General features: G+C 57.9%; 10 protein-coding genes across 10 annotated transcripts; 5 read left to right on the forward strand and 5 right to left on the reverse strand.

The window, feature by feature from the left end:
* Nucleotides 1-32: 32 nt before the first annotated feature.
* Nucleotides 33-663, reverse strand: MFIFM68171_01597 (Trafficking protein particle complex subunit; the record flags this gene model as incomplete). The annotated part of the gene is made up of 3 exons (XM_071057019.1): nt 33-378; nt 457-601; nt 648-663. 3 exons carry the CDS (start codon nt 661-663, stop codon nt 33-35), a joined length of 507 nt encoding a protein of 168 aa, XP_070913120.1.
* A 915-nt stretch (nt 664-1,578) lies between these two features.
* MFIFM68171_01598 (Putative trans-sulfuration enzyme) lies at nt 1,579-2,897 on the forward strand (the record flags this gene model as incomplete). The annotated part of the gene is made up of 2 exons (XM_071057020.1): nt 1,579-1,776; nt 1,833-2,897. 2 exons carry the CDS (start codon nt 1,579-1,581, stop codon nt 2,895-2,897), a joined length of 1,263 nt encoding a protein of 420 aa, XP_070913121.1.
* A 798-nt stretch (nt 2,898-3,695) lies between these two features.
* MFIFM68171_01599 (Pal1 cell morphology protein-domain-containing protein) lies at nt 3,696-4,806 on the reverse strand (the record flags this gene model as incomplete). The annotated part of the gene is made up of 4 exons (XM_071057021.1): nt 3,696-4,184; nt 4,248-4,391; nt 4,461-4,489; nt 4,605-4,806. The coding sequence occupies 4 exons, from the start codon at nt 4,804-4,806 to the stop codon at nt 3,696-3,698; spliced, it is 864 nt and encodes a 287-aa protein (XP_070913122.1).
* Nucleotides 4,807-5,825: 1,019 nt separating this feature from the next.
* Nucleotides 5,826-7,903, reverse strand: NUA3 (putative component of NuA3 histone acetyltransferase complex; the record flags this gene model as incomplete). Its single annotated transcript, XM_071057022.1, has 2 exons — nt 5,826-7,780; nt 7,840-7,903. The coding sequence occupies 2 exons, from the start codon at nt 7,901-7,903 to the stop codon at nt 5,826-5,828; spliced, it is 2,019 nt and encodes a 672-aa protein (XP_070913123.1).
* A 1,011-nt stretch (nt 7,904-8,914) lies between these two features.
* On the forward strand, nt 8,915-10,302 carry MFIFM68171_01601 (uncharacterized protein; the record flags this gene model as incomplete). The annotated part of the gene is made up of 4 exons (XM_071057023.1): nt 8,915-9,030; nt 9,082-9,215; nt 9,263-10,183; nt 10,244-10,302. 4 exons carry the CDS (start codon nt 8,915-8,917, stop codon nt 10,300-10,302), a joined length of 1,230 nt encoding a protein of 409 aa, XP_070913124.1.
* A 276-nt stretch (nt 10,303-10,578) lies between these two features.
* RPE1 (RIBULOSE-phosphate 3-epimerase) lies at nt 10,579-11,502 on the reverse strand (the record flags this gene model as incomplete). Its single annotated transcript, XM_071057024.1, has 3 exons — nt 10,579-10,845; nt 10,924-11,305; nt 11,387-11,502. 3 exons carry the CDS (start codon nt 11,500-11,502, stop codon nt 10,579-10,581), a joined length of 765 nt encoding a protein of 254 aa, XP_070913125.1.
* A 459-nt stretch (nt 11,503-11,961) lies between these two features.
* MFIFM68171_01603 (uncharacterized protein) lies at nt 11,962-13,312 on the forward strand (the record flags this gene model as incomplete). The annotated part of the gene is made up of 3 exons (XM_071057025.1): nt 11,962-12,451; nt 12,509-13,150; nt 13,206-13,312. The coding sequence occupies 3 exons, from the start codon at nt 11,962-11,964 to the stop codon at nt 13,310-13,312; spliced, it is 1,239 nt and encodes a 412-aa protein (XP_070913126.1).
* A 413-nt stretch (nt 13,313-13,725) lies between these two features.
* On the forward strand, nt 13,726-16,698 carry rad17 (RFC checkpoint protein Rad17; the record flags this gene model as incomplete). The annotated part of the gene is made up of 1 exon (XM_071057026.1): nt 13,726-16,698. One exon carries the CDS (start codon nt 13,726-13,728, stop codon nt 16,696-16,698), a length of 2,973 nt encoding a protein of 990 aa, XP_070913127.1.
* Nucleotides 16,699-17,775: 1,077 nt separating this feature from the next.
* MFIFM68171_01605 (uncharacterized protein) lies at nt 17,776-19,259 on the forward strand (the record flags this gene model as incomplete). Its single annotated transcript, XM_071057027.1, has 3 exons — nt 17,776-17,874; nt 17,965-18,581; nt 18,704-19,259. 3 exons carry the CDS (start codon nt 17,776-17,778, stop codon nt 19,257-19,259), a joined length of 1,272 nt encoding a protein of 423 aa, XP_070913128.1.
* Nucleotides 19,260-21,144: 1,885 nt separating this feature from the next.
* MFIFM68171_01606 (uncharacterized protein) lies at nt 21,145-23,817 on the reverse strand (the record flags this gene model as incomplete). Its single annotated transcript, XM_071057028.1, has 4 exons — nt 21,145-21,495; nt 21,580-21,865; nt 21,930-22,188; nt 22,245-23,817. 4 exons carry the CDS (start codon nt 23,815-23,817, stop codon nt 21,145-21,147), a joined length of 2,469 nt encoding a protein of 822 aa, XP_070913129.1.
* Between the last annotated feature and the right edge of the window lie 1,545 nt (nt 23,818-25,362).

Below are 25,362 nucleotides of genomic sequence, written 5' to 3' on the forward strand. Positions count from 1 at the left end.
GACGACGCTCTTTCACCCTCGAAAATGGAATGCTACCTATTGTTGATCTCCCTAATGTACGATGATAGCTTCCGGTCGAACATGTCGCAGCGCACCGGCATCTCCAACTGGTAGAAGGGGTTCTTCATGACGTAGTCCGTGTACATGTCGTAGACGCGTCTCATGGTAAGGTCTACGTTTGCCTGCGTGGTGTCGGTAAACAACAGGAACTTGATGCCCGTGAGCGTGGTGAAGCACTGCATGCGGAAGTTCTCCGACTCCAGCACCTCGAGGCCTGATGGCGGGTCCGGCCGTGTCAGACCGCCCACTGAAGAGGTTGAACTCCTGTTGGCGGCTGGGTTCTTGATCGGGCTCAGGCGAGCTGTGATGGCGTGAACGCTTTTGTTTTTTGACTTTGGGTGAGCACGATGACGGATAACTATGAGGAACGAACGGGGCCAGTTGTGAGAGCCATACCCATGGAAAGTGCCCGCTAGAACGAGATAATCATTGGTGCTGATCTTGTTCAGACCGCCCTCGTGAAAAGTTCGGTTGTAGATCAGGCCTCCCGCCTTGTTTATGATGATGAGAGCGAAGACGGTCCTGGTGATGTTCACATCAGCTTTGTCAGATGTTCAATTGAGTGTGGATGAGGAGATGAGACGTACATGGCGGTAATCTCATTTCATGGGCTTAAGGTGGGATTCTTTAAATGCCACCCTAGAGACGTATGGGGAGGTCGGCATCAATCAGCGTTGGCTCGGGAATCTGCAGCGACATCTAGAGTCGCCGTGTGTCGCCTTTGGATGGATGCTGCTGGTTGTGAATATCGCCGGTTGGCTGGCCCGTGTGGGGCCCGAAGGCTTAGAATATAGGGTTAGGGATGTGTATGCAATCCCCTGGGCCAGCCATTTCAATAGCCAGAGTTGGAAAGCGCTTCCTCTTATGTAAGGTATGGAGAGTAAAGTTGAACATAAACGAGAAGACTACATAGCGCCGGAAGATGAACACCTCCATATACGGACAAAGTTGCTCATTCTACGACAGCGTGCCCTTGAGCCGCGATACGGACAGGGGTTGTATATGCAAACGGCGCCAATGTGGGGATTTGTCCGAGTTCCACATCGACGGGTCCTTGTTCTCAACATGGGCGAACCGTAGGCGGGTCTGTTGAGATATTTGGCTATGCCGTCTTCTCTAGGGTGACGGAGAGAGTGTGTGACAGTGCCGGCCGAGTCATCCGGAAGTGACAGCTTCTGATGGAACAGACTGGACTTCGAGATGGCCGCTTTCAGAAGCTCCAACTATAGCGCGTGTTGAATCAGGAATGTCTGTTGTCTGATGGTCTGATTCAAGGAGCATTAGCGCGCCCTTGCAATGACGAATTCACGGCAATGGGGCTGCCCCGCGCCGATATCGAACCCGAGGGCAGGGAGCAGGTGGTGTCTGCGGGGACCAAGTCCATCTTTTGGCAGCCAAAAAACAAAATAAAAGAGAACTCCCTTCTCATTTTCCTGGTGTCCCTCCGGTGTCTTCAGGTTTACAGGTGCTGAGTTTTCCACATCGTCACTTCGGAAATCGTAGGCCTAACGGAACATCATGACACCCCCGACGGCCGAGGCCGGCCCGAACCAACTTGCCTCCGCCTTCGGCAAGCAGTTGTCCCTTGCATCTCGCTCCGTCCACGCCGATGACTACATCAACAATCACCAAGCAGTGGCGCCGCCTCTACACGTTTCCACAACCTTCCGCTACTCGCGAAATCCGGATGAACTGCAGCCATGGCTGAACGTCGATGTAGGTACACTAGATACCAGACATAGAAAAGTGCATGTAATTAACATGGTCACAAGCCCAACGCCCCCTATGACTCTCACATCTACTCGCGTGATAGCGCGCCAAATACCACTCGTTACGAAGCGATTCTGACCTCGCTGCTTGGTGGCCCCGCGGTGACCTACGCATCGGGCTTGGCGGCTTTCTACGCCATGATTGTGTTCCTCAACCCGAAGCGTGTTGCCATCGGTGGTGGCTACCACGGCTGCCATGGCTGCTTGAAACTGATAAACAAGCTCAACGGCCTTGAGCAACTAGAGCTCGAGGACGAAAACGACCTGGCCAAGCTACAGAAGGGAGACGTCATCCACGTCGAGACACCCCTGAACCCGACGGGCGAGGCACGCGACCTGGCCTATTATCGCAAGAAGGCCGACCAACTGGGCTGCTATCTGACCGTCGATGCGACGTTTGCGCCGCCGCCCCTGCAGGACCCGTTCAAGCACGGCGTTGACATTATCATGCACAGCGGGACTAAGTACTTTGGAGGCCACAGCGACATGCTAAGTGGCGTGCTAGCGGTCCGGCCGGACCTGGCGCACGGCAAAGATAGCCAGCCCGGCTGGGTTGAATCACTGAAAGAGGAGCGGCTCCATCTGGGCGGTGTCATGGGCAGCCTCGAAGGGTGGCTCGGGGTGCGCAGTCTGCGAACGCTGGAACTGCGGGTGATGAGACAGAGCGAGAGCACGCAGCGCCTGGTGGACTGGTTCGCTTCGCAAATGAAAGCTGGCGGGAACGTCGTATCCGATTTGGTCGTCAAGATTCAGCACGCATCCCAGCAGCCCGAGGCGTCCGACGCTGGCTCGTGGCTGCGCAAGCAGATGCCGAACGGTTTCGGTCCCGTCTTTTCGTTGTGGCTCAAGTCTGATCAACACGCAAAGCGGCTGCCGAGCAAGCTGTTCCTATTCCATCACGCCACCAGCCTTGGAGGAATCGAGAGTTTGATCGAGTGGCGTGCCATGACCGACAAGGCCATCGACAAGAGGTTGTTGCGGGTGAGCATTGGAGTTGAGGGCTGGGAAGACTTGAGGGACGATTTGCTCCAGGGTCTACAGGCGCTAAAGGAGGAGCTGAAGGACTGAGAGTCCATACATATATACCTGGAACCCATCTAAACGTTACAATGGCAGCACGCTGGTAGATAGTAGATAGTTGTGAGACGCTAGATACCTTTGGGCGACTCTATGATAGAAATAGAGAGGAGGCCACAAACTGGGTGGGTTTCTTGTCGACCATCGGACCGAACTTGTGTCTTGCGTAATTTTCTCCAGCTGACTGGGCAGCGGCCGCGTGACCTTAACTGTCAAGGCTTCGGAGACGCGGGAACCTCAAAATTGCACTAAATAAGAAAAGTCTACATGGGAGTGAATGGATATCATAGTCGAAGTGTTGTGAGGGAACGTAAGGACAGAAGTAGGGAATTTGAGGCAACTTTGCTGTGAACTGTGGTGAAACAACCCTGCATCGATGTCCGAATCCGGAAGGCACGATATGGTGTAAGTCGAGTCCCATTACAGCGCAATGCGAAACCTTCCTCTAAGCAACTCTGCAACGCCATGGCCGGGAAGACGGTTTCTCTCGCGTATCGTTGCTCACATTACTAGCCATTAATCAGTGTAGTACCTAAATATCTCTTCAAGCCAACCCACAGACCTATAACGCCGTTCCAGTCTTCGTTACCTTCGTATCCCTCCTGTAAGCGAGTGATCATGACCATTAAATCTGACCGTCTAATCGTTGCATGAATGCCTGCAAAAAGAAACCATTCAAACCTCCGTCTGACACGCCTCCTCCCCGAAGCCCTGCCGCAGTAAGGCACCGGACCCACCGAAATCGTATGCCGAAAAGAAAAATAACTGATGCAATGCTGAGCAGGCCACTCACGACTGAACTTCCTGTGACTGTAGGGCGGCCGCGGGGGGTGCCGCAGGCGTCTTGTCCAGCCCAGCACTGACCATGATCACCGGTATGGCCCCCAACTCCGCGCCCTGCCCGCTCCCGCTCTGCGCTCTCTTCCGACCGGGCAGCGGCAAAAACCTCGACACAGCCGTTCCACCGCCACCGGCAGAAGTCTGATCGTGTGGCGCCGTCGGAGACGGGGGTGCGGCATCCCCTCCAAACTTGGCAAAGAAACCCCTCTTCTTCTGCGGCTGCTGTTTGTTCTCATTCGAATCGTTCAAGCCGACATCCTCGAAATTCTCCTCCGGCGTGGGCGGCTCCCGCTCGAATTGCCATTGCCGCAGTCGCTGCTGCTCAAGACTGAGCGCAGACCTCGGCACAGCACCAGGGAATCGTTTCGAGTCGAGGCTCTGGCGCGGCGGGAGGATCGAGTCGACGGGCTGGATGACCGGGCTCTTGGCGCAAATGTCCTGGGGTGGGGTTTGTCAGCTTTTGTTCGCGGTATGGGAGAGAAAGGAAGAGGTGAAACACACAAATGAACGCCTGTACGAGTCGAACGACTCTCGAGAGATGGGAAAGTGCTCGATCTCGCCGCTGGCGCTGACGCTGCTCTTGTCACTTGACGTTCGAGAGAGGTACCGCCTGGGCCAGGTCGCTTCCTTTTCTATAGGAGATGGCTAAATTTGTTCCGTGTTAGACAGCCTTGTCCGGTAAAGCCATTCTACGGCCAATGCGATGTAACATACGGGTAGGTAGACTCCACTGTCATTGACCACTGCAGAAAACCAAGATGTGAGCCCAGAGAACTAGTGAAGATGGGGAAAGCGGCGGACGGCCGGTCTTGAGAGGGGTATGTTTGGCGGGGGAGGGGCTGACGGAGGGACCCTCACCACTCATCTTGTACTCGCCCGTGTCCTGGCTTCTTCTACTGCGAATGCTGAACGCCGCCGACGCCATTGATCCGACTGTATCCACTTTCTCAAACCCTGGTGACGCGGCATCGGTCTTTCCAGCGGCCGAACCGGGGCGCTGGTTCTCATCCTGGACCGCGATGGCGCCGGGTCGGCGGGCGAAGGGGTTGCGAATCGGCATTGTTACAGTGGGTACACGGCGAGGCAATTAGGAGAAGAAAAGCAGTCGCTCTCTCAACAATAATAAAGCGCCGGGGTATCAGAAGTTTATACGCAAAGCCAATACAGAAAAGGAGCAGGGCGGAAGTTAAAACGATCAGGTGAAAATTGAAGCAGTGTCTGGGGCATGCAGAATCCAGATCAGTGGGACGGGATGGATGGGCTTGGGCCGATCGTGGTTCTCGTCAGCAATGGGATCCCCCGCCGGAAGGTGCAGCGGGAGTGGCTCTGGTTGGCTCCCTGCCCGGGCGGTGCCAGCCCCTGTGGGCTCCGTCCTCTGAATTTTCCCAGCAGAGATTGGGCAATGGGGGCCCGCGGTTCCCGCTAATTTGGGCGGATCATGGAGTTGCCCGGCACTCCGGCAGCACCGGCAGACTGGTTCAAGGGTCGTCGAGGTGAGACGAACACCAGCCATAACCCGTTCCCACAGCCCATAGACCAGTGCGAGGGCCATGCACATGGCAGCCGCACTCTTAGGTCTTATCGAGAGTGTTTACCTTCGCAGCAACCCCTACTCACAATTTAGGAATTGTCCGCCGAATCTCGAGGCTGGCAAATTCCCATGGTCATGCGGCCATGGTCGGACTTTCGGTGTCTGCCGTGCCTTCTTGGATGCAGGCAGCGCCACGTTGTGATGCAACCGCTCCAGCTTCTGCCCCTCTTCGATATTGACCACCCCTGTCAACCCATGGTTTGAGCCCCGAGCCCAACAGTATGTTCGCCACGCCGATCGATGAGAGAACTCAATAGCCCGATTTACCTGATCCGTCCAACCTCGGATGGGAGGAGAACCGGAGCTTGTCTTGCCGAGGAGTATCGAGGGCCCCGTGGTTACGACCCTGTTTGTCGCAAGGCAGCTTGACCAGCACACACAGGTCGAGCCCCTCATGATCACCGCGGCACAAGCATCAATCGAGACAAGGCGACATCTTACTCAGAATGGCATTGCATCGAAATAATTTCCCTTGGCCAACATCTGGCTTAGTCAGAGTCGCTCTCCTCGCTGCTCGAGAAGCCTTTGAACTCCTCCTCTGAGTCGTCTAGCACTCCGACTCCAGAACCTTCACCGATATCCGCTTCGTCAGGGTCTTCGTCCTGCTCTTCAATCTCGAACGTGCCACTAACATCCCACCTGTCGCCTTTAGCGCTCCGGCTAACGTACTTGACAAAGCGTAGTGTTCCGCTGTCACGAAGCACGATCGTCATCTTGTTCCAAGACGCCGCCTGGAAGAAGAGGATGTTGTCATCCTCTGCGCTTCTCTTGTATATCGCTGCATCCTCGTCGTTGTCGTCGTCGCCAGCCATGTACACTTCGTGGCCGCCAACCTCGCCGTCTTCCTCGTCTGGGCCCACACTCTTATCAATGGCCTTGCCTTTACCCTTGGATTGGGCATCGCTGCGCCCCGCCTTACCTTTACCCTTGTCCTTACCGTTTGCGCTGCCCTTTTTGCTCCGCTTGTTGTTTTGAACCGCTTCATCTTCGGACGAGACCTCTGAACTGGCGTTATCATCGTCATCGTCATCGTCGTCGACATCGCCCCAGCCCTCGGTAGGGGTGAGGCCAATATTCAGCTCTAACCTAGGCTTGCCTTCGTGCCCAGTGGCAAGCGTGTAGTCCTTGCCATGACGGAACCGCCGGGCCACCAGGTCATGGCTCTGGATCTTGGAGCGCGTCGCCATCTGCAGCCACAAACAGAACTGCTTGGATGGCAATAGGACTTCAAACAGCTCTTTCAATGGGGAGGCTTCCAAACTGGGCTCTCCGGGTTGCAGGTAGAGGTACCGGTGCTTATGGGGAGGGCAGGCGACCTTCCAAGCCCCCTTCTCAATATCTTCGCTGTCCTCCGGCAACGGCTTGGCTTCCTGGGACTCCACATACTGGCGGAGTTTCTCGGCAAATTTGGGATGTAGTATGTCGGGCAAGGTGATGCTAAACTCCTCCTCGAAGTGGTCGCCGATCCGCTCAATTGTGTCTGGTGTCAGATATGTGGGGGCAATGTACTTGAGAAGGAACTCGAGACCGGCCTCGTCAAGGGGGAAGTCGTCGCTGTCTCGGCTGTCCTCACTCTCGACCTCGACGGGCTTTGCCTCCGGACGGTCGTACTGGTCGGGATTACCCTGTAGTTGCATCAGCCCGCTCTTGTGAGCGGCCTTCTCCTCGGCTCCCTCAACCCAGCCGTCTTCCCCCATTTGGGGAATGTGAAACCAGCCACTGATAGCCATGCGGATGCGACCGCCGTTCCTCTCCAGTTCCTCCTTGGAGGCGGCATGATAGACCTCCTCGACATCGTGGAAAGACTCGCCCGGCTGCACGGCAAAGAACGAGAGTTGGTTCCAAGATGGGGGGATGACCTTGACGGGGTCGGGAAGCGGCGTCTTGGCCACCTCGCCATCCTTGCCCTCACGATCCACCACAGGGAAGAGCCGGAGGGCACCGCCCCATTCCGGCTGCCAGGGGGTATCTGGATCGGTCAGGTACAAGATGTAGCTGACCTTGCGAGAGCCGATAACATCGTCGTGGCACAGGAGATAGCAGCCGGGGGTGTACACATTGATGGCCATGTCGGTCTTGCGCCCGCTCAGGGGGCCGCAGCCGGTGATGTGGGAGACATAGTCGCGGAAGGCCTGCGAGTAGAGGGCATCGCGCAAAGCGAGAAGCGAGGGCAGCTTCGCCAGAGCCTCGTCGTCCAGGCCGTCGAGGTTTGCGAGGTCGCCGCTCTGGTGGATCTTGTAGATGTCGGTCTCTTTGGGGGTAAAGTGGACATTGGCCTTGATCTCGGCGCGGACCTTGCGCAGGAGTGCATCGTTGACCAGCTCGGAAATCACGCCATGCTTGTATGGTGTGGATGAAGCATATTGCGAGGTGTACTTGGCGAGGACGGCCTTGTCGAAGAGACCTGTCCGGAAGCGGGCTTTGGCTTCTTCGTCGGTTAGAGCTAGCGTAGGTCAGCATCAAGCTGGGTCGACAAAGGCGAGGAAGCTGAGGGCGAAATACTGTGCTTGGACCGCTTCTTGGCCTGCTTCTTTCCGTTGGCAGGTGCCTCCGCTTTTCTCTTCATCGTAAGCAATCAATTGAGCGTGTTTAACAAGAATCCGGCGTGCTCCGAGAGCGCATGTAGCAGAAGAAGGGAGGCTCTGAAGATGTGGGCTGATATCGGGGTGAAATACCATGCAGTGTCCCCGATCTCTCCATAGTATTTTACCTACTGTGGGTCCGGATTTTTTTGGCCCCACCATTCGAGATACCATGGCTCCCCCCCCTGAGACCCCACCACGATTGGCAACCCCCCGACAGAGCAGCCTTCCCGATCGCATGATTGCTCTAATTCGCCCGCTGGGGCAATACAACGCAAAATGGGACATGCCCAAGTCTTGCATGACGCCCGAAGCGCCTGTTCTTTCCGCTACCTGAGGAGGATTGGTAGTGGGCACGAGCGCAGCGCCCACGGTACCGCTGTGTATCGTTCATGCCATATGCCCTCCTTCGCTCGCCCCTGGCGCTACGTGCTAACAGCATGCCGAGTCGTGCGCGCTCCCGTTGGTGCATTCCAGGTTCCTGGCCTCGATCGCTGCTAAGCTGTGGCGTCTGTTTGGAGATCGCTGAAACACCAGAAGCAGGAGCTGCATGGAGCCGCCGACCGTTCTCCCTTTGGAGTACGATCGTCGCGTTGCTAATTATGCCTCTTCAGCTGGCCCCCGTGGGCATGCGGCTCAATAGCTGAGCTCGTGAGACCGGTCCCTCGCGCCCTGGCGAGACCCATCGAGATCTCCCTTTCGTGATGCTCGGGCAACCTGTCTTTGACTGCCGAATTGGCGCCCAGGTTGGCTGATCCACCGTCCAATGGGGCTGGTGAACCATGTTATCCACCTCACCGAGCATGGCAGGTCATCTAGCCTCCTGTTCCACTCCGATGCGGCGCTCCGAGGATAGTTCGCGGCCAACAAACTGTAGTTTTCATCTTTGGCTCAAAGTTTACTCTACTAGATCTTGATAGCGGTTCTCTTTTTTCCGTATCACCCTTCTACCATTCCATTCTCCTCTCAGACATAAGGCCCTTAGTCTAGCCACGATGACCAAGTCCCTTGATCTGGACGAAGTGAGGGGAAACTTCCCCGCATTGGCTAGAGATCAAGTCTATCTTGACAATGCCGGCGGTAGCCAAACCCTCAGGGCAGTTGCTGAACGGTAATTAGTACCTGGCTGTTGGGCTTAAGGCTCGCGTTAACCACACCTCAGCATCCGAGACTATCTTTTGAACACCAATGTTCAGCTCGGAGCTAGCTACGCTACAGGAAAGAAGGCTACCGACCGCTACAATGAAGGTTACACTGCGGCGGCAAAGTACATTGGTGCTTCGGAGGATGAGATTGGTATGTCGGCCCCCGAACATTCTCCAGCACTGTCTAACCTGGCTCAGTGATTGGGCCCTCCACCACGCAGCTGTTTCGGAACGTATCCTATGCCTTGAACTTTGAGGAAGGCGACGAGTTGGTTGTCTCGGCGCTCGACCATGAAGCAAACATCGCGCCGTGGGTCGACCTCGCCGCGCGGCAAAAGCTGGTCCTCAAATGGTGGAGGGCTAACGCCGACGCCCCTGATGGTAAAACTAACCCCAAGCTCCTCGCATCAGACCTCGCAGTTCTCCTAACGGACAGGACCCGTCTCGTCACTTGCACCCACGCAAGTAACATCCTCGGCAGCATCCACGACCTCAAGGCCATCGCCGCGACCGTCCACGCGCGCAACCCCAACGCGCTCGTTTGCGTCGACGCAGTAGCCTACGCCCCTCACCGGAAGATCGATGTCAAGGACCTCGGCGTCGACTTGTACTCGTTCTCCTGGTACAAGGTCTACGGCCCCCACTGCTCGATCCTCTACGCCAGCCCCCTCGCTCAGTCCGCTCTCCGCTCCCTCGGCCACTTCTTCAAATCGCACTCCACCCTGGAGGACAAGCTTGCACTGGCCGGGTCCAGCTACGAGCTCGTGCACGGCATCCCTGCCGTGGTGGAGTACCTCGACGGCGGGCACGGGGAGACACCGAAGTGGGACGGCATCGTCGCGCAGGAGAGCAAACTACAGGAGACGCTGCTACGCTGGCTCAACGCACGCTCCGACGTAACTGTTTGGGGGGAGAGGAGTGCGGATGTAAACGTAAGAGTGCCAACTATTAGTTTCACGGTTGAAAAGTGGGGGTCGAGGGAGCTGGTTGAGGAGGTGGAGAAGGAGAGTAATTTTGGGTTCCGGTGGGGTTCGTTTTACTCTGTGCGGTTGGTGAATGAGACGTTGGGGCTCGGGGACGAGGGTGTCGTGAGGGTTAGTATGGTGCATTATAACACTGGTGAGTGGCTGGGCCTCCTAAGCTGACCTGTGCTTGCGGTGTGGAACTAATATCGTGCAGTGGACGAGATAGAGAGACTTATAGAAACGCTCGAGAGGGTCCTGACTAGGCGGAAGTGAGTGTCGGCACTCCTGGTTTGATGACGCGCAGTATTATGGGATTCCGGATGCGCCAATGCATCCTTGATAAGTCAAGTCACGATAGGGAGTCTCAGATTACAAGCAAGATAGGCTGTCTGGAATCTGAACTTCGTATGCAGCACAACCTCTGCATCATCACGTAGCATACGCTACGAGCCTGGCTCGAATTCCCGACACTAAAACGCTGGTATCTCTATCAAACCGTGGGATACGTTTTCGACGTAGATCAGACCAATTCCACACCGACTGACAGTCCTATAACTTTCCGCCCCGCTTATCCACTGCCTCTCTCAGTAACGCGATCACACCCGCCGGATCCTTGGCCCCAAATACGGCGCTCCCCGCAACAATGACGTTCGCACCGGCATCGGCAGCTTGGTCGATGGTGCCGGGTCCCAACCCTCCGTCGACCTCAATATTCAGGTCCGGATACCGCTTTCGCAGCTCCTGCACCTTGGGCAGCTCCGACGCCATGAACTTTTGCCCGCCAAACCCAGGCTCAACTGTCATGACCAGAACCATCTACGCAGCAGCCAACATCAATACCCACCCATCTTCAGTCCAAACCAACGTAGGGGAGGAGGAAAAGAGGAAACTCACATCCGGCCTCTCCTCTTTATGCGGACTTTCCAGCACGTCATACAACACGTCCACCTTGGTCGCGGGCTTGATGGCAATGCCGGCGAGCATGCCCTGGTCGTGGATGTAGCGGATCAGCTCGCGCGGGCTCGTCTTGCGGTCCGTGGCGGCGGCCGGGTCCGGGCTCTCGGCGGCGGTCGAGTTGACGGCGGCCTCGTAGTGGAAGCAGTACAGGTCGCACCCGGCGGCCTTGAACTCCTTGACCCACTTCTTCGGCTCGGCAATCATCATGTGGCAGTCGAAGGTGCCCTTGCCGTAGCTCTCGGTCGGCTTGTCGACGTGCGTGCGGATCTTGGCCACGACCGGAGGGCCGAAGGTGAGGTTCGGGACGAAGTGGCCGTCCCTGGTGGAGCGGTGGGTGTTGGTGAGCATTGGGGTAGTTGGCGGTGCTGGTGGTGGTTATGGTTTCTGGCCTTGGACCTACATGATGTCGACATGGAGCCAGTCGGCCCCCTGGTCGATGGTCTTGGAGCATTCCACGCCGAGGTTGGCGAAGTCTGCTGAGAGAATGGACGGCGCGATGATAGCTTTGGGCGCCATTGCTACTATAAGGGTACTCCTTTTAGGAAATAAAAATAATCTTGAGAGCTGCCTGAGCTCTGTGCGGCACTTTGAGACTTGGGATGAAGTTTGAGCTCTCCGCGAATTCGAAACGGGGACATTTGGCGGGGGCGGGGCAGCATGACGCAGGACCAAGATCCGACAGGGGGCCTGTGCGGCCCGTCACTGGACCGGGCTGGCAAGCTGGGGTAGGCGGGCGGCTGTCGGGCAGCTGGCGGTGAGCCAATGGTTATACCGCACTGACATCACTCCAATTTTTGTACGGCATCTTCAACAAATCGGCTGGCGAGATTCACACCGAGGACAGCGAGTGTGGTTGGCTGTGGTCAGAGTAGAAAACACTTCCCCGCTCAAAGAAGCGGCTCGTCTTAATTATCTATCAGACTCACTACGATGCCTGTGAGGTAACCCAAGTGAGAGAGAAGCAACAACAAGAAGATGGCATCGTTCCTCTCATACGTGCCCCTAGTCAACCGCCTGGTGGCTCCCGGTGAGGCGCCTAGGTCGATCAACCTCGAGCCCGTCGAAGTGCACAATGTCGAAGCGAACCCGGACAAGAGGCCGCGCACACTCAAACACTTACTCAAGGCAAATCATGTCAACCACTCCATTCTATACCACAACTTGCAGTTCGACAACCACATGCCACACATCCTGTGCTCAGCCTACCACCTTGGCGCGGAACCAAAACAACTTTATGATATATACGACGAGGAAGCCAAACAACTTGAGCCATGGAAGGAGTCGCCCTCGGAAATTGTTCAGGACGATTGGCGTGACTACCTAGGCGACAAGAGATATCAGCGCGCTTACGTAGATTTCTTCGAGGATGCCCTGGCCATGAAGTATGCGTACGACTGGAAGAAGGTGGTCGAGGAGTATATGTTTAAAGGGGATGAGCCCCTGATCAACTGCCTCATTGGCGGCCGTATGCTATCTCATTCCCCTCTTCTCTCCCAAGACGCCTCCACTAACATCCGCACAGTCGGCCACCCCCTCATCCACCTCGGCTACGCCTACGAGTTTGACTCGCGTGAGATTGCCATGGAGGCCCTCGGTCTGACCGCAACGCAGTACAACTTCCTCCACCGGTACCTCGACGACCCTTCGTACACCAAACCTCCCCCTTTCTCCTCGACTTCCCCCCTAGAACTACTCACCAAGCTCGCCTCGGACGATCGTTTCGACGGCCTCTTCAAGGAGCCCGGCTTCGCCAACATCGAGCCGCTCTTCCAGAAGCACGAATCCCTCGTGCTGGAGTACTGGAACGCCTGGGACCTGTCCTCGTCGGCCGACCCGATCGAGCAGTTCCGCGAGTCCCAAGAGGCCGCCGTGGCGATGCTGGTGGCGACGGTACCGCCCGGCACGCACGCCTACAACTTTTTCGTAGTGCACGTCTTGACGACCAGCCATGCCGTGAGGATCCTGCTGCCGCTGATGCCGACCAAGTTTCACATCAGTCTGGTGAGGCAGTGGTGGTTGCTGGCGCTGGCCGTGTATATTGCCGAGCTGAGGCCCAAGATCGACCCCGACTACGTGCCGGGGGATTTGAAGGGCAAGGGGTGGAAGCATGTTGAGTCGAGGGCGCTGAACTCTCAGTGGGCGACGGATGCGCATTATGTCAAAGGTGAGTTTCTGTTAGGTTCATCGTGGGGATGTCCCAATTGTTAATGAACTTGTAGCAATCCGGGCGATGAAGGAGGCAGCGAGAACTTGGGGGGATGTCCATGAGAGGTATCTTGCGGCTGCGGTTAGGTTTGCGGATGACTTTGAGGGATGGACTTTTTGATCTGCATGGCCGGATGCAAAGAAGCGACAGAATGTAATAGTTATTTTTTTGCAGTCCCCAAAATCGGGCGAACTCATGCAACCCCTGCTCATGACAAGAGACATGATGTTCGATGTGATGATAGGGTGCGAGATCGAGGTGCTGGATCGAGGTGCTGAAGGGTTAGGGTTATCACTTGCTCTTATTTGCCTGCCGGCATAGCAGCGGACGATGCAGAGCTGCCGCTGAGAGCTGAACCAGGAACGCCAGGCAATCTCAGCCTTACCTGACTGGCGCGACGACCGTCACAACAAATCCATCGCTGCACCACGGAACCGTGCCATTGAGCAGCATACGAGAAAAGTACCCGCCTGCACTGCCCTATTTAACGGAAATGTGACAAATGCTCCATCACCTCCTGTACAAAGCCCACAATGGCGCCGCCGCCTGCAAAGCGACGCAGGCGCGGCATAGTCGACGATTCAGATGACGATGCCGATGTCCAGCAGCAGAGCAAAAACACCCTCGAGCGATTCCTCTTCTCGTCTCCAGAGAAGAAAAAAAACGAAACTGGAAACGAAAATTCCACTACCGCTGCCGCTGCCGCTGCCGCTGCCGCCGTACCTGACTCCCCGAGCCCGGTACGCAAGCGGACCACCCGCGCCGCCTCGGTCGCGAAGCCGCCGGCCAAGACTACGCGGAGCCCTAGTACGAGCCCAGTCAAGTCCCGGACGAGGGCACAAAGAAAGAGGAAGGCGGAGGAGGAAAAAGATAAGGGGAAGGGGAAGTCGGGCGACCTGTTGAAGCTGTTTTCGAAGCAGGCGCTGAGGAGCCAATCCTCTTTTTCGTCGCAGTCTGCGAGCGGGGGTGGCTCGTTTAATAGCAACGGCTATGACGGGAGCCATGGCAGCGGTACAAGTGGAAGGGACGGGCACGGACACGGACGACTCGACAACATTATCAGCGATCCCATTTCCGAGGGGGGTGGTGCGAAGGGGGGGAAGGAGGATGCCGACGACGATGACGACGACGTGCCGCTATACTTGTCCTCGGCTGCTGCGGCATCGAGTAGTCTAGTCGGCAAGGCCAAGGCGGCGCACAAGAGGTTTGCTGGGGCTGGCGCGGGAGCTGGGCCGGGAACTGGATCTCAGCGAGGCGGTACTACTAACGCCGGTGGTGGTGGGAAATTCCTGAAGCCGCCTGTGCCGCGGCCAAAGGGAGCAGCTACAGCGACGACAACAGCCGACAGTGACAATGACGCCCGCCCCTGGTCGGAACGGTTCGCGCCGGTTAGCCTGGACGAGTTGGCAGTGCATAAACGAAAGGTGCTGGATGTGAGGCGTTGGTTGGAGGAGGTGCTCGCAGGCCGGATGAGGCAGAGGTTGCTGGTGCTGAAGGGCCCTGCAGGGTCAGGAAAGACAACGACAGTGCGGCTGTTGGCGCGGGATATGAGGTGTGAGGTACTAGAGTGGAGGAATCCGGCTAATTCGTTTGGGATGGTGGGGCCGGCGTACCAGTCGGCGGCGGCGCAGTTTGAGGAGTTTCTGGGCCGGGGAGGGAAATTCGGGCAATTGGATATCGAAGAGGAAGGGGCAACGCCGCCGCCGCCTCCGACGGCGAACGCTTCAACTGCGGATGGGATGAATGGGGGTTCGGAGAGGAGGTTGATTCTGATCGAAGAATTCCCGAACACCTTTATGCGCTCGTCGACTGGATTGGTGGCGTTCAGGACTGCGATATTGCAGTTTTTGGCGGCGAACACGCCTACGTTGATGGGGTTCGGCAGCGACCACAGCTCGGAACCCATTACGCCCATCGTCATGGTCATTTCGGAGACGTTGCTTACGACGACATCGGCATCGGCGGACAGCTTCACAGCGCACCGATTGCTCGGCCCGGAGATCCTAAGACACCCAGGCACCGGCGTGATCGAATTCAACCCCGTTGCGCCAACTTTTTTGAGCAAAGCATTGGAGCTGGTGGTGCAGAAGGAAGCCCGAAAATCGGGAAGGAGGCGGACTCCGGGGCCTCTTGTTCTCCAGCGACTGGGCGAGATCGGAGACATCCGAAACGCCATTTCGTCTCTGGAATTCCTCTGCGTCAAGGGTGATGACGAGGCGGACTGGGGCTCCAAAGTCGCGTTTACGAAGCCGAAGCGGGGGTCCAAGGATGTTCCAGCGCTGACTAAGGGTGAGCAAGACAGCCTTGAACTGGTCTCACAACGGGAGGCAACGTTGGGGATATTCCATGCCGTCGGAAAAGTTGTCTACAACAAGAGGAGCGATTTCCCCTCGGGGTCAGCCGAGGCGGCGGCAGAGTTGTTGCCCGACTACATGGCCCATCTTTCAAGGCCAAAGCGATCAGAGGTGGCGGTTGACACACTCATGGATGAGATCGGCACCGACACGCACACCTTCATCTCGTCTCTGCACGAGAACTACGCCCTATCTTGCGAGCAGAGCAGTCCGCTCGATCCGAACTCGTCGCTCGATTACATAAACGACTGTCTCGACTACCTGTCGGAAAGCGACCTTTTGTGTCCCTCGTGGGACGTCTTCTTCGGCGGCAAAGGGTTCGGAGCCGGATACTGTGGCAAGGACTCTGGTAGCCACATCCTGCGGCAAGACGAGATGGCGTTCCAGGTCGCCGTGCGAGGGCTCTTGTTCTCGCTGCCGTCGCCCGTGAAACGGCAGACGCACCCTACGGGGCGCGGCGGGGACGCCTACAAGATGTTCTACCCGACTTATCTGAAATTGTGGCGGGCCAAGGAGGAGCTGGAGGGTTTGGCTGACATGTGGGCGACCAAGATGTTAAAGGGGGAGGATGGCGGGCCGGGACCACCGCAGACACAGACGCAGACGCAGTCACAGGGGGCGTCGACGTTTACGAACCGTGGACCAGGCGCGTTTCGCAAGTCGGGCAGTAATGGGTTTTCTGGTAGTCAGATTCCCTTGCCGGCGCGGCCGGCGCGATCGGCGGCCAAATCCGAAACCCAATCTCATACATACTCTACACCACTCCTTTCCTTGGGCAGTGCCGCGCGTCAAGAGCTTCTTCTCGAGCGGCTCCCGTACATGGCTCACATTGCTCGTCGGCGGCGGTGTTCGTTTGGGACGATGCGGGCCAAAGACCTCGAGCGGATAGTTTCATTCCAAGGTATCGGCCCGCTGGGGGTAGGGGAAGACGAGGGCGACGACGGACCGGACGAAGAGAGTGGAGGTGCTTCAGGGATGACCGAATCCTGGGCCACGGATCGGCCCACAGAAGAGGGAACACCGCGGAAGAAGAGAGGTCTAGGGGCGATTCTGAGCAGTCGTGCCGGAAGGGTCAAGAATGAGGGGGAAGAAGCGGCTAGTCTGCCGATGCAGAGCCTGGTGATTAGTGATGATGACATCGAGGATGATTAGAGACGGACTTGATAGATGATTAACTAGGTTGTTGTCCGGACAAGGCGTTGCACGTAATATAGGGATATTGGGGCAGATTTGCGGATACGGTCAAATTAAATCGTCATTCGTATGCTGCGATACTTGTTGTCTTGATCTACCCGTGTGTACCCTGATGGTCGCCGGTTATCCTCGGTCCTTGCAAATTGCTGATAACGATAAGGCGATATGGTGGCTAGGCCACACACTAGGTTTATAAGGTTCCATTTCGGCAGTTCCCAGCGGAGTAGGCTAACTCAGACCGAACTCATTTCCTGCCTTTTACCGGATGTGACCGTGAGTTGGCCTAAAATACTCCATTCCCCAATCTTTGGAAACAACCTTCTGGGACATCCAGATTCGATTCTTCTTTTTGCACATATTTTTCATGGTTCCCTTGACACGCAGATGTCCCGTTTTATTTAGAGAAGATGGCATTCTGGATTATTTCTTATGCACCGAATATGTCCTGCGCCGTTGCACCGCTCTTCCAGAACCTCATACATTGATTATGCAATACATAAGAGCAGCAGCGTTCCCATCACCAACACTCGATCATTGGGATGCTTTGCTCTGAACATGAGATTCCCCACGATGCAAGCCAGATGATACAGACGGCCCCCAAGTACATAATTGCCGGAACCTGCAGATTGCCACCCTCCATCTTGCACGGCTCGTTCCGTGCGGGGTCCGGAGCTGGAAATGTGATGCCGTGGCTTCGGCCCCAGGCCCATGCAAGCTGAGGAACCTCGGCTCGCGGGGGTGCTATGTCCCGACCCGGCCGCCGTACCTCGGTCTCAGGTCGAGTCGAGAATGCAACAACGCGCCCGTCACTCGGCGAGAAGTGTTTTGGTGCTGTCATTTGGCGTCAAGACGGCCTTTTTCATTGGTTGCGGGGGTGGAACGAGCTAACCAAGGAGCGGTGGGCGGGGATCCTGGGCTGCCGGGCTCCCTGGAGGCTGGCGATGAACAACAACACAACCATACTTCAACCCTCGCTCTGTCACTGCCCGCCCGTCAGCTCCGACATTGGGCCGGCAACAAGCTTCCATCGACGCCATGGCAGGACGGGTGCGCCAGCCCATCAACATTAGGGCGCTGGAGAATTGGATCTCGAGGAACGTGCCCGCCATCGAGGTGCCGCTGGACGTCAAGCAGGTAAAGTCTCTCGGATGCCACCTCTGCTCGCTTCACGCCTGTGCCCGCCGATCGACGCCCAAATGCTCACATCCCCCGCCCGGCACCTAGTTCGGCTTCGGCCAGTCCAACCCGACATACCAATTGACGGCGCCCGACGGCAGACGCTATGTCCTCCGCAAGAAGCCGCCCGGACAGCTGGTATCCAAGACGGCACACAAGGTCGAGCGCGAATACCGCATCATCGCCGCCCTGGCCGACACGGACGTGCCGGTGCCCAGGGCCTACTGCCTGTGCGAGGATGAGTCGGTGATCGGGACGCCCTTCTACATCATGGAGTTTCTCGACGGCCGCATCTTCGAGGACCCCGTCATTCCGAGCGTGCTGCCCGACCACCGGCGCGCCATCTGGGCCGACGCCGTACGCACCCTGGCCAAGCTGCACCGCATCGACCCGCGCTCCGTCGGGCTCGAGAACTTTGGTAAGCCCACGGGCTTCTACACCCGCCAGGTCAACACGTGGCGCACCGTCTGCAACGCCCAGGCCGCCGTGTGCGACGTCGAGACGCGCGAGCCCGTCGGCCACCTGCCGCACTTCGCCGAGCTGATGGAATTCTTTGCCGACGAGAGCCAACAGCCCGCCGACCGCGGGACGCTGATCCATGGCGATTTCAAGATTGACAATCTCGTCTTCCACAAGACGGAGCCGCGCGTGATTGGCATTCTGGAGTGAGTTTGAACCCCAACCCCCCTCCCCCTCTCCTCGTTTTCTCTTCCTCCATCCCCGACCTCTCCATCCATTAACATGCGGGGCGCGCGCGCGCGCGCGCGCGCGTCTTTTTCCGAACCAGCTGGGAGATGTCGACGATCGGACACCCGCTCTCGGACATATCCAACCTGCTGACGCCCTACTTCACGGCGCGGCTCGACCCCCGGCGCTCCGTCAACGTGCACCCGGGCTTCCTCCCACGCGCCACGCGGGGCTTGCCCACGCCCGACGAGATCACGGCGCTCTACTTCTCCGTCGTCGACGCCCCGCCCGCCTTCCCCAAGCCCTCGTCCTCCCTGGAGCTCTCGCTGGCCAGGAGCAGCAGCCGGCCCTCGGCGGACCGCCGCCGCGAGCTGCAGTGGGCGCAGGCCTTCAACATCTTCCGGCTGTCGGCCATCTGCCAGGGCATCGCCGCCCGCCAGGCCGGCAGGCAGGCGAGCAGCGAGCAGGCGAGGCGGTACGGCGACGCGAGGGGCCCGCTGGCCGAGTTCGCCTGGGTGCTGGTGCAGAGCGCCAGAGCCGGAGGCGGCGGCCAGGGGCCCGGGGGTGCCGGGAATGGGAACGGGAACGGGCAGGGACAGGGACAGGGCCAGGGCCAGGGACATGGTCGTGGTCAGCGGCGGACATCAAGGTTGTGAGGGGGACTGGATAGATAGATATACATATATATATTGCGTGTATGTGGGTGTGGGTGTGGGTGTGTCTTGGGGAGCATTGTCTGGCGTACCAGTCGAGTCAAGGATATGGCATGGTGAAGTTTGAATAGCGGTTTGAGCAATTGCATCTGGTTGAATCCCTAACGGCTTCTTAAAGCCCCCCGTAACTCGAGACGTGCCTCTCACCTGGGTAATGAAATGTTACAGAGCTAGGTAGTCCCACCACCGATATAGGAACTCCTTCATCACCAGTCTACCCCCCACTCCCCAAATTCTAAACCTACACCAGCCCCCACTCACTTTCCCAAACAGCAGAGCCGCGGTTCTCTGGAATCCGGGATCTCTGAACGCCCCGCCAGTCTCAGCCAGTCTAAGCGTTGATGCCCCCCCCCCCCCCTTTTTTTTTTCCTATTAGAGTTCGGTTATCCACTCACCGCTTATAAAGGCTAGCCCATTCTCACCCTGTCGGCTTCCGCGACCGCCGTATGTATTGGATGTACGTATGTATGTACCCGTCATAACCCAATAACTCAACGAATTGCCTCTTGCGGGCTGAGCCGTGTTGTAGGCAAACTACAATCACGACGGTTACCCTGCTAACCTACACGGTATCTGGCGAGCAGTATATGGAATGAATCAGGGGTGAGGAGCAGACCCATTCAGAAGGTGGCATACACGGGTGCGGGGGGGCAATGGCCTGTATTGTTCCGAGACTTGATTCCCAGACCCCCGCTGTGTCCTTCCTCTCTCCGTCCGTCGTGCCCTCAAAGATCACCTCACGCCCCAAACCTCCTTCTGACACTTGGCAGTCTCCGTATCGTTTACTCAAGTGCAAAGTATCTAGCTGTCCCGTGGTAAAACAACGGTAAACAGAGTAAACGACCTGGATGTCGAAAATAAAAGCGATGCATGCGCTGCAGATGCCTAATTTCCCTGTCTGCCTGTCTGCTATCTCATGTGCCAACCTAAGCTTCATCGTTTCCTTTTCCCACGCTGTGTCCACGTCGTGCGTCCGCGTCATGACGAAACATAAGACATAAAATACCCCATCGGGGTTCCGCTCGTTTTGCTTCCTTTATTTATCTTCCGCTCCAGCCCCTTGCCGTCAGGTTGTTTGTCTGATCGTCTCCTATGAGGGGAAATAGGTGAGTGGATTTCCATCCACGACTTCCCTCCCCCTCCGGATCCGCTCTCCAGATGACGTTGATGGTTGCCGCACCAGGTGCTTATCCGTATTAAACCCCCATTAACAACCTGGAAGAAAGTGAAAATCGTCCTAAGACTGGGTCAAGTAGTCGGGTAGTTGAGTCGCGTCGATAAGAGGAGTCCCGGGCGAAAGAAACGAGTGGTGAATCTGAGACATCATATCCCATTCTGCATGCAACCCCGAGAGGAAGGAAAACGCCGGCGCCGAGTCATAACCCCGTTCCACCAACCAAACCAAACCCTCGGGAATCAAAAAACAAACTGATGAGTTGAACGAATTGCGCGCGCACCGTGTGCAGTGAGAAGGACAAGTCTATAGTGCGTGATGGTTAAAAGTAGAGATAGAGGGGCCCTTGGATCCCTGACCACTCCAGTCTCGTGCTAATTGTGGGTTTCGCGTCGGTGGAGGGTGCCACTGTATCAGCGCTGGGTATCCCGGGAACCCCGAATGCGTTCCGACTCCGAGTGCCGTGCAATTCCACGGCCCCATGTTCTGCCAAGATGGAGCCCGTCCTGTGCCGGCAACAATCGGGGCCGCGTTGTTCGTTCTCGACGACGTTATGGGCAACGGATGGAATGCTAGAGTTAGGGGAGGTGGGAATCCCGTGTACCACGGGGAGGTGTTGCTGATGGGAGTCATGACATTTGATGCCCCCATGCCCTACTGCAACATACCCTCTCCGCCGACGGTGCCCGGCGGCCCAGTGGCGACGTTTGAAGGGACCGCAAACGGCTGTTGAGGTGCCATAACCGGAGGAAGTTGCTGTGAGAATGTCGCGGCCTGCTGGGGCCCGGTGGAGTACGCTGGCGGCTGTGTGGAGGCGGCGCCGGCCTGGCCTCCATTCCCAGGAACCGAGTACGGTGGGTTGTTAAAGCTGTGGTTCAGCGTGCCGGGTCCGAGCGGCATTGAGTTCGGGCCCACCCCTTGCGGCTCCATGTGCTGGAAGAAGTTGGGCCGAGGACCCATGTTCATCATAGGGGTAAAAAAAGGGCGTTGGCTGCCCGAGGTAGACTGGCTTGCGAGGGGCAGTGTCAGTGGTCCATTCGGATCCAGTGAGAACTGATGAGGCCAACGCGAAAGACCAGGGGGTAATACACGCTCACGAGGCGGGCTGTGCTGCGGAGGCGCCGGCCCCCCAGCTGTATGAGATGCCGGAGTACGGCCGGCGAGCGGGCCGGCTGGCAGCGAGGCACGGAAGCTGCCGTGGCGAGCCCTAGTCCTCCTCCGGTTTTCTGAAGCCTCAGAAGGCGGCGACCGCCGTTCTCCCGTCTGGAAGGTTCTCGGGGGAGCCCCGTCAGGGCCTCGGTCTTGATGTGCCATGAGGCGGGCGGCATCGCGGTCTTGGGTCATAAGCCGGGCAAGGGCTTCCTCGTCACCAAACCTAGAATGTGTGTAAGTAGGGCCAGTCCCAAAGGCTAGAAGGGAGGATAGAGGGTTACACCAACGTCGAAGTCCCGCTGTCCGGTGCCGGCCGGTTACGTAGGAAGGAGGACCGCAACATGTTGTGGATGGCACGGTAACTTGGGGGGAAGACGGGCTCCGAATGGACCTTGTCGCGGCAGTACGGGCAACTATCCGACTCCTCGAACCATTTCTTGATGCAGTGATCGCCGAAGATGTGCTTGCAGCCAGGGAGACGCAGTGGGGCCTCGTTGATGCCTTCTGGATTCGGCACGCCAAAGTCGTTGTAGCAGATGACGCAGGCTGCGGGACGGGTCAGCAAACGCAAAATGGGAGGCATGTCGGCCATGACGGCTTACTTCGTTCGCTCTCGGGCAGCGTGTTCAGATCCACGCTCTGGAGCTGGGAGAGGGCTTTCCTGGACGCCACTCGCTTGTTGGAGATCTGACCACGGAGAATCTGGCTCGCGCGGACATGGTCCTCGGTCAGAGCGCGGAACTGAGGGTTGCCAGCCGAGAACTCTTCTATGTAGTGATGAAGCGTCTGATCGTCGGCGTCGTCCATGAGCTGCTCGAGATCCTCGTCACTGTCGTAGTCGGAGTGCTGAGAAACCGAAGTAGGGATCGGCGGCCGCGGTACACGGCGGCTGGTGGTATAATAGCGGCGGCGGTCAGGGCCGTGAGGCATGGCAGGATTGATAGGAAATAAGGGGCGGTCGGATTCGGGCGCCGGATGGGCACTGTTAGGGCCGGGAGGAATATCTATCCGTTGCAAAGGCTCCATGGCCCCAAATAGAGGCGGCCGCGGCAGCTGTGGCGGGGGAATCGCCGTCGACGACGACGACGATGACAACGACGAGGTCGACGATGAAGACGACGAAGGCGGCGACGACGAACCGTTCCCGGACCCGCGGTCCTGCGGTCTCGAAGAGTTGTCCGGGGCAGTAAAGAGCGGGGGACGGCTGGAGGGCGGGAGAACGGCCGAGCCAGACTCTCCAGAGGTAGACGCAGTCGCCGGTGTCGGCTGAGGAAGCGGCGGGGTCGGGTTCGGATTTGGGTTTAGGGACGGAAGGCTGATGCCACGCGAGGGCTGCAGAGAGCCTCCCCCGCCTTGAACGGCATCCATGGTATTGTTGCTCTGGCTGTGGCTGGGGCCGGTATTAGGATTATTTTGCTGAGGGACTGTCGAGTGGAAGCGGGTGGTTGCTGGAGGACGGCGGTAGGAAGGCAATTGCACTGCCCAAGAATCGTGGTGCGGGGGAGGGATCAATGGAGGTTGCACAGGACCTTGACCTGCACCAGTAGGCACACCCGCCCCGCTGGTGAAATACAGCTGGTCTGGCACTGGCAGCCTGTTGTTATGCCCCAGTGGCGCCGCGAAGGGTCCGGGCCATTGGAAGGCGGACGTGGGCCCCTGGTGCTGATTCCACGAGCTGCTAGCAGAGTGTACTGGATCGTAGTGGGCGTGCGAGTGGCCGTAGGGCTGCGGATGCGGATGCGGATGCGGGTGTGGGTGTGGGAGTGAGGGTTGCTGGGGACGAGGAGGAGGCTGCTGCTGCTGCTGCTGCTGCTGTTGGTGTTGGTGTTGGTGTTGGTGTTGTTGCTGGTGCTGGTGCTGGTGCTGGTGCTGCTGCTGCTGCTGGTGGTGGTGGTACTCTTGTGAGAGGTTTCGGTTGGGAGATGATGGTTGCTGGTGCGGGATCGGGTAATTATTGGGGTGCGAGTGGGAGCGGGAGTGGGCGTGGGCGTGGGCGTGAACGTGGGCGTGTGAATGGGGGTGATGGTCGGACACAAACGGGGGAGGAAGGCCCGACTGGTGGTGTTGCTGATAGTATGGGCAGCCCTGGTGCTGCTGGCGCTGGAGCCCGTGGAAGTGTTGGGGCTGTGCCATGGCAGCCTCTGGCTGCTGCACCATAAACTCCATCGAGTCCATGGCCCTCAGGGCGGGCTGTCTGACCGCGACAGCCCGATTCTTCTTTCCTTTCAACACCTCAGGCCCTGGCTAAGCCGGTCCCGCACCTCGTCGGCAATTCCCCCGCTGTCGAATTTTCCCTGCACCGCAGTTCACAGCGGACCGACGCCTGCAGCGACGTGGTGGTGCTGTCCTGGGCTCGTTCAAGACGCGAACGTGTCCAGCAGCCGAAGCAACCAGCGCACCTGCACACATGCACCCCGATTGCGCTGCTTTCTACCTGGCCAGCTCTTCTCCGTCTCCTTCGAAAATGCGAAAACCCGCCCCAACTCTAAAGCAAACGCCCAACAAAGACAACCCGGTTCGATAAGGCGCTCCTCGGTCCAATTTCCTCAAACTCGTAACCAGGGGTAGAGAGGGCGAGGAGGGGAGCAGTCTGTCGGTAAGCTGTATCCGTAGAGTTCAAGGTGAATGAACCATCAAAAGTCGATAATTGATCGGCCGGCCGAGTCGGCAGGTAGTTTGCCTGTCGTCGCTGTTTGTCACGGAAGAGTGAATGGGACCTAGATCGGTCTGTTCTTGAACAAGACCGAAATAGGACAAAATCAGCCAACTTCTGCCCAGCTCGGGTCCGAGGAGACTGGCTGCTCAAAACTCGTGACCCTGCAGTGTTGCTCGCACGCTCGCCGCTCCCTCGGTCGGTCGTTCCCCGAGGCAGAGGCACTTGTCAATGATAAGAGGCCGATAAGTGCGACTGGGGTCGGAGTGGGGTTTACAGGGGGTGGGTAGGAGGCGAGCGGGAGGCGAGCGATGAGGTGTGCTGGGAAGCAGTATGGCCGCGAGGTCGGAAAGTGAGCGGGAAAGGCGAGCAGAGAAGCAGAACGAGCGGCCGGGACCAAGCTGGGGATGGCGTCGGTTTTGTATCATCAAGGCAAAGCAGCAGCAGGGACCGGAGAGGGGTGACGGGGGGCGCGCGAGGGCGGAGCACAGCAAGGCACTCACAAAGTCGAGCCCAGCCAGGTCAGGTCACCGAGTCACAAGAAAGTCACAAGTCTCGTCGTAATCAATTCGCTTTAGGTCACAGGCAGGAAGCGCAGACACTAAAAAGACCTGGGAAGCTCCATACGGCTAGAGCGATCCTCGCACGTCTCGCATCGCTTGCCGGGGGGGGGGGGGGGGGGGGGTGGGGGGGGGGGGGGCCTTCGTTGTTGGCGGTGGAGCGCGGCGTCGGTGGAGAAAACGAGCGAGTTAGGTAGCTCAGTTTGTGTGAGCGTGCAAGCGTGCGAGCGAGAGGTGTCAAAGACAACATCACTTGCTACTCTCCGCCCTTGTGAGTGGGTTGCCGAGCAGGGGGTGGGAAGGGCAAAAGTAACCTTCCAATGCGGTTGCTACCTACAGGGAGGCGGCATCGGCTTGGGCGTGCAGACAAAAACGGCCAGAAAGGCAGGACGACGCCACAGCGCTGCTGCAAATCAGCAAGCAGCAAGCCTTGCTTGGGAACAACCCGACGACGATTCAGGTAACAAAGCGCAACGGGCTGGGCGGCTGCTGGATGCAGCAACTCCC

Source organism: Madurella fahalii (assembly GCF_045866475.1).
Source record: "Madurella fahalii IFM 68171 DNA, scaffold_1, whole genome shotgun sequence".
NCBI classification, from domain to species: domain Eukaryota; kingdom Fungi; phylum Ascomycota; class Sordariomycetes; order Sordariales; genus Madurella; species Madurella fahalii.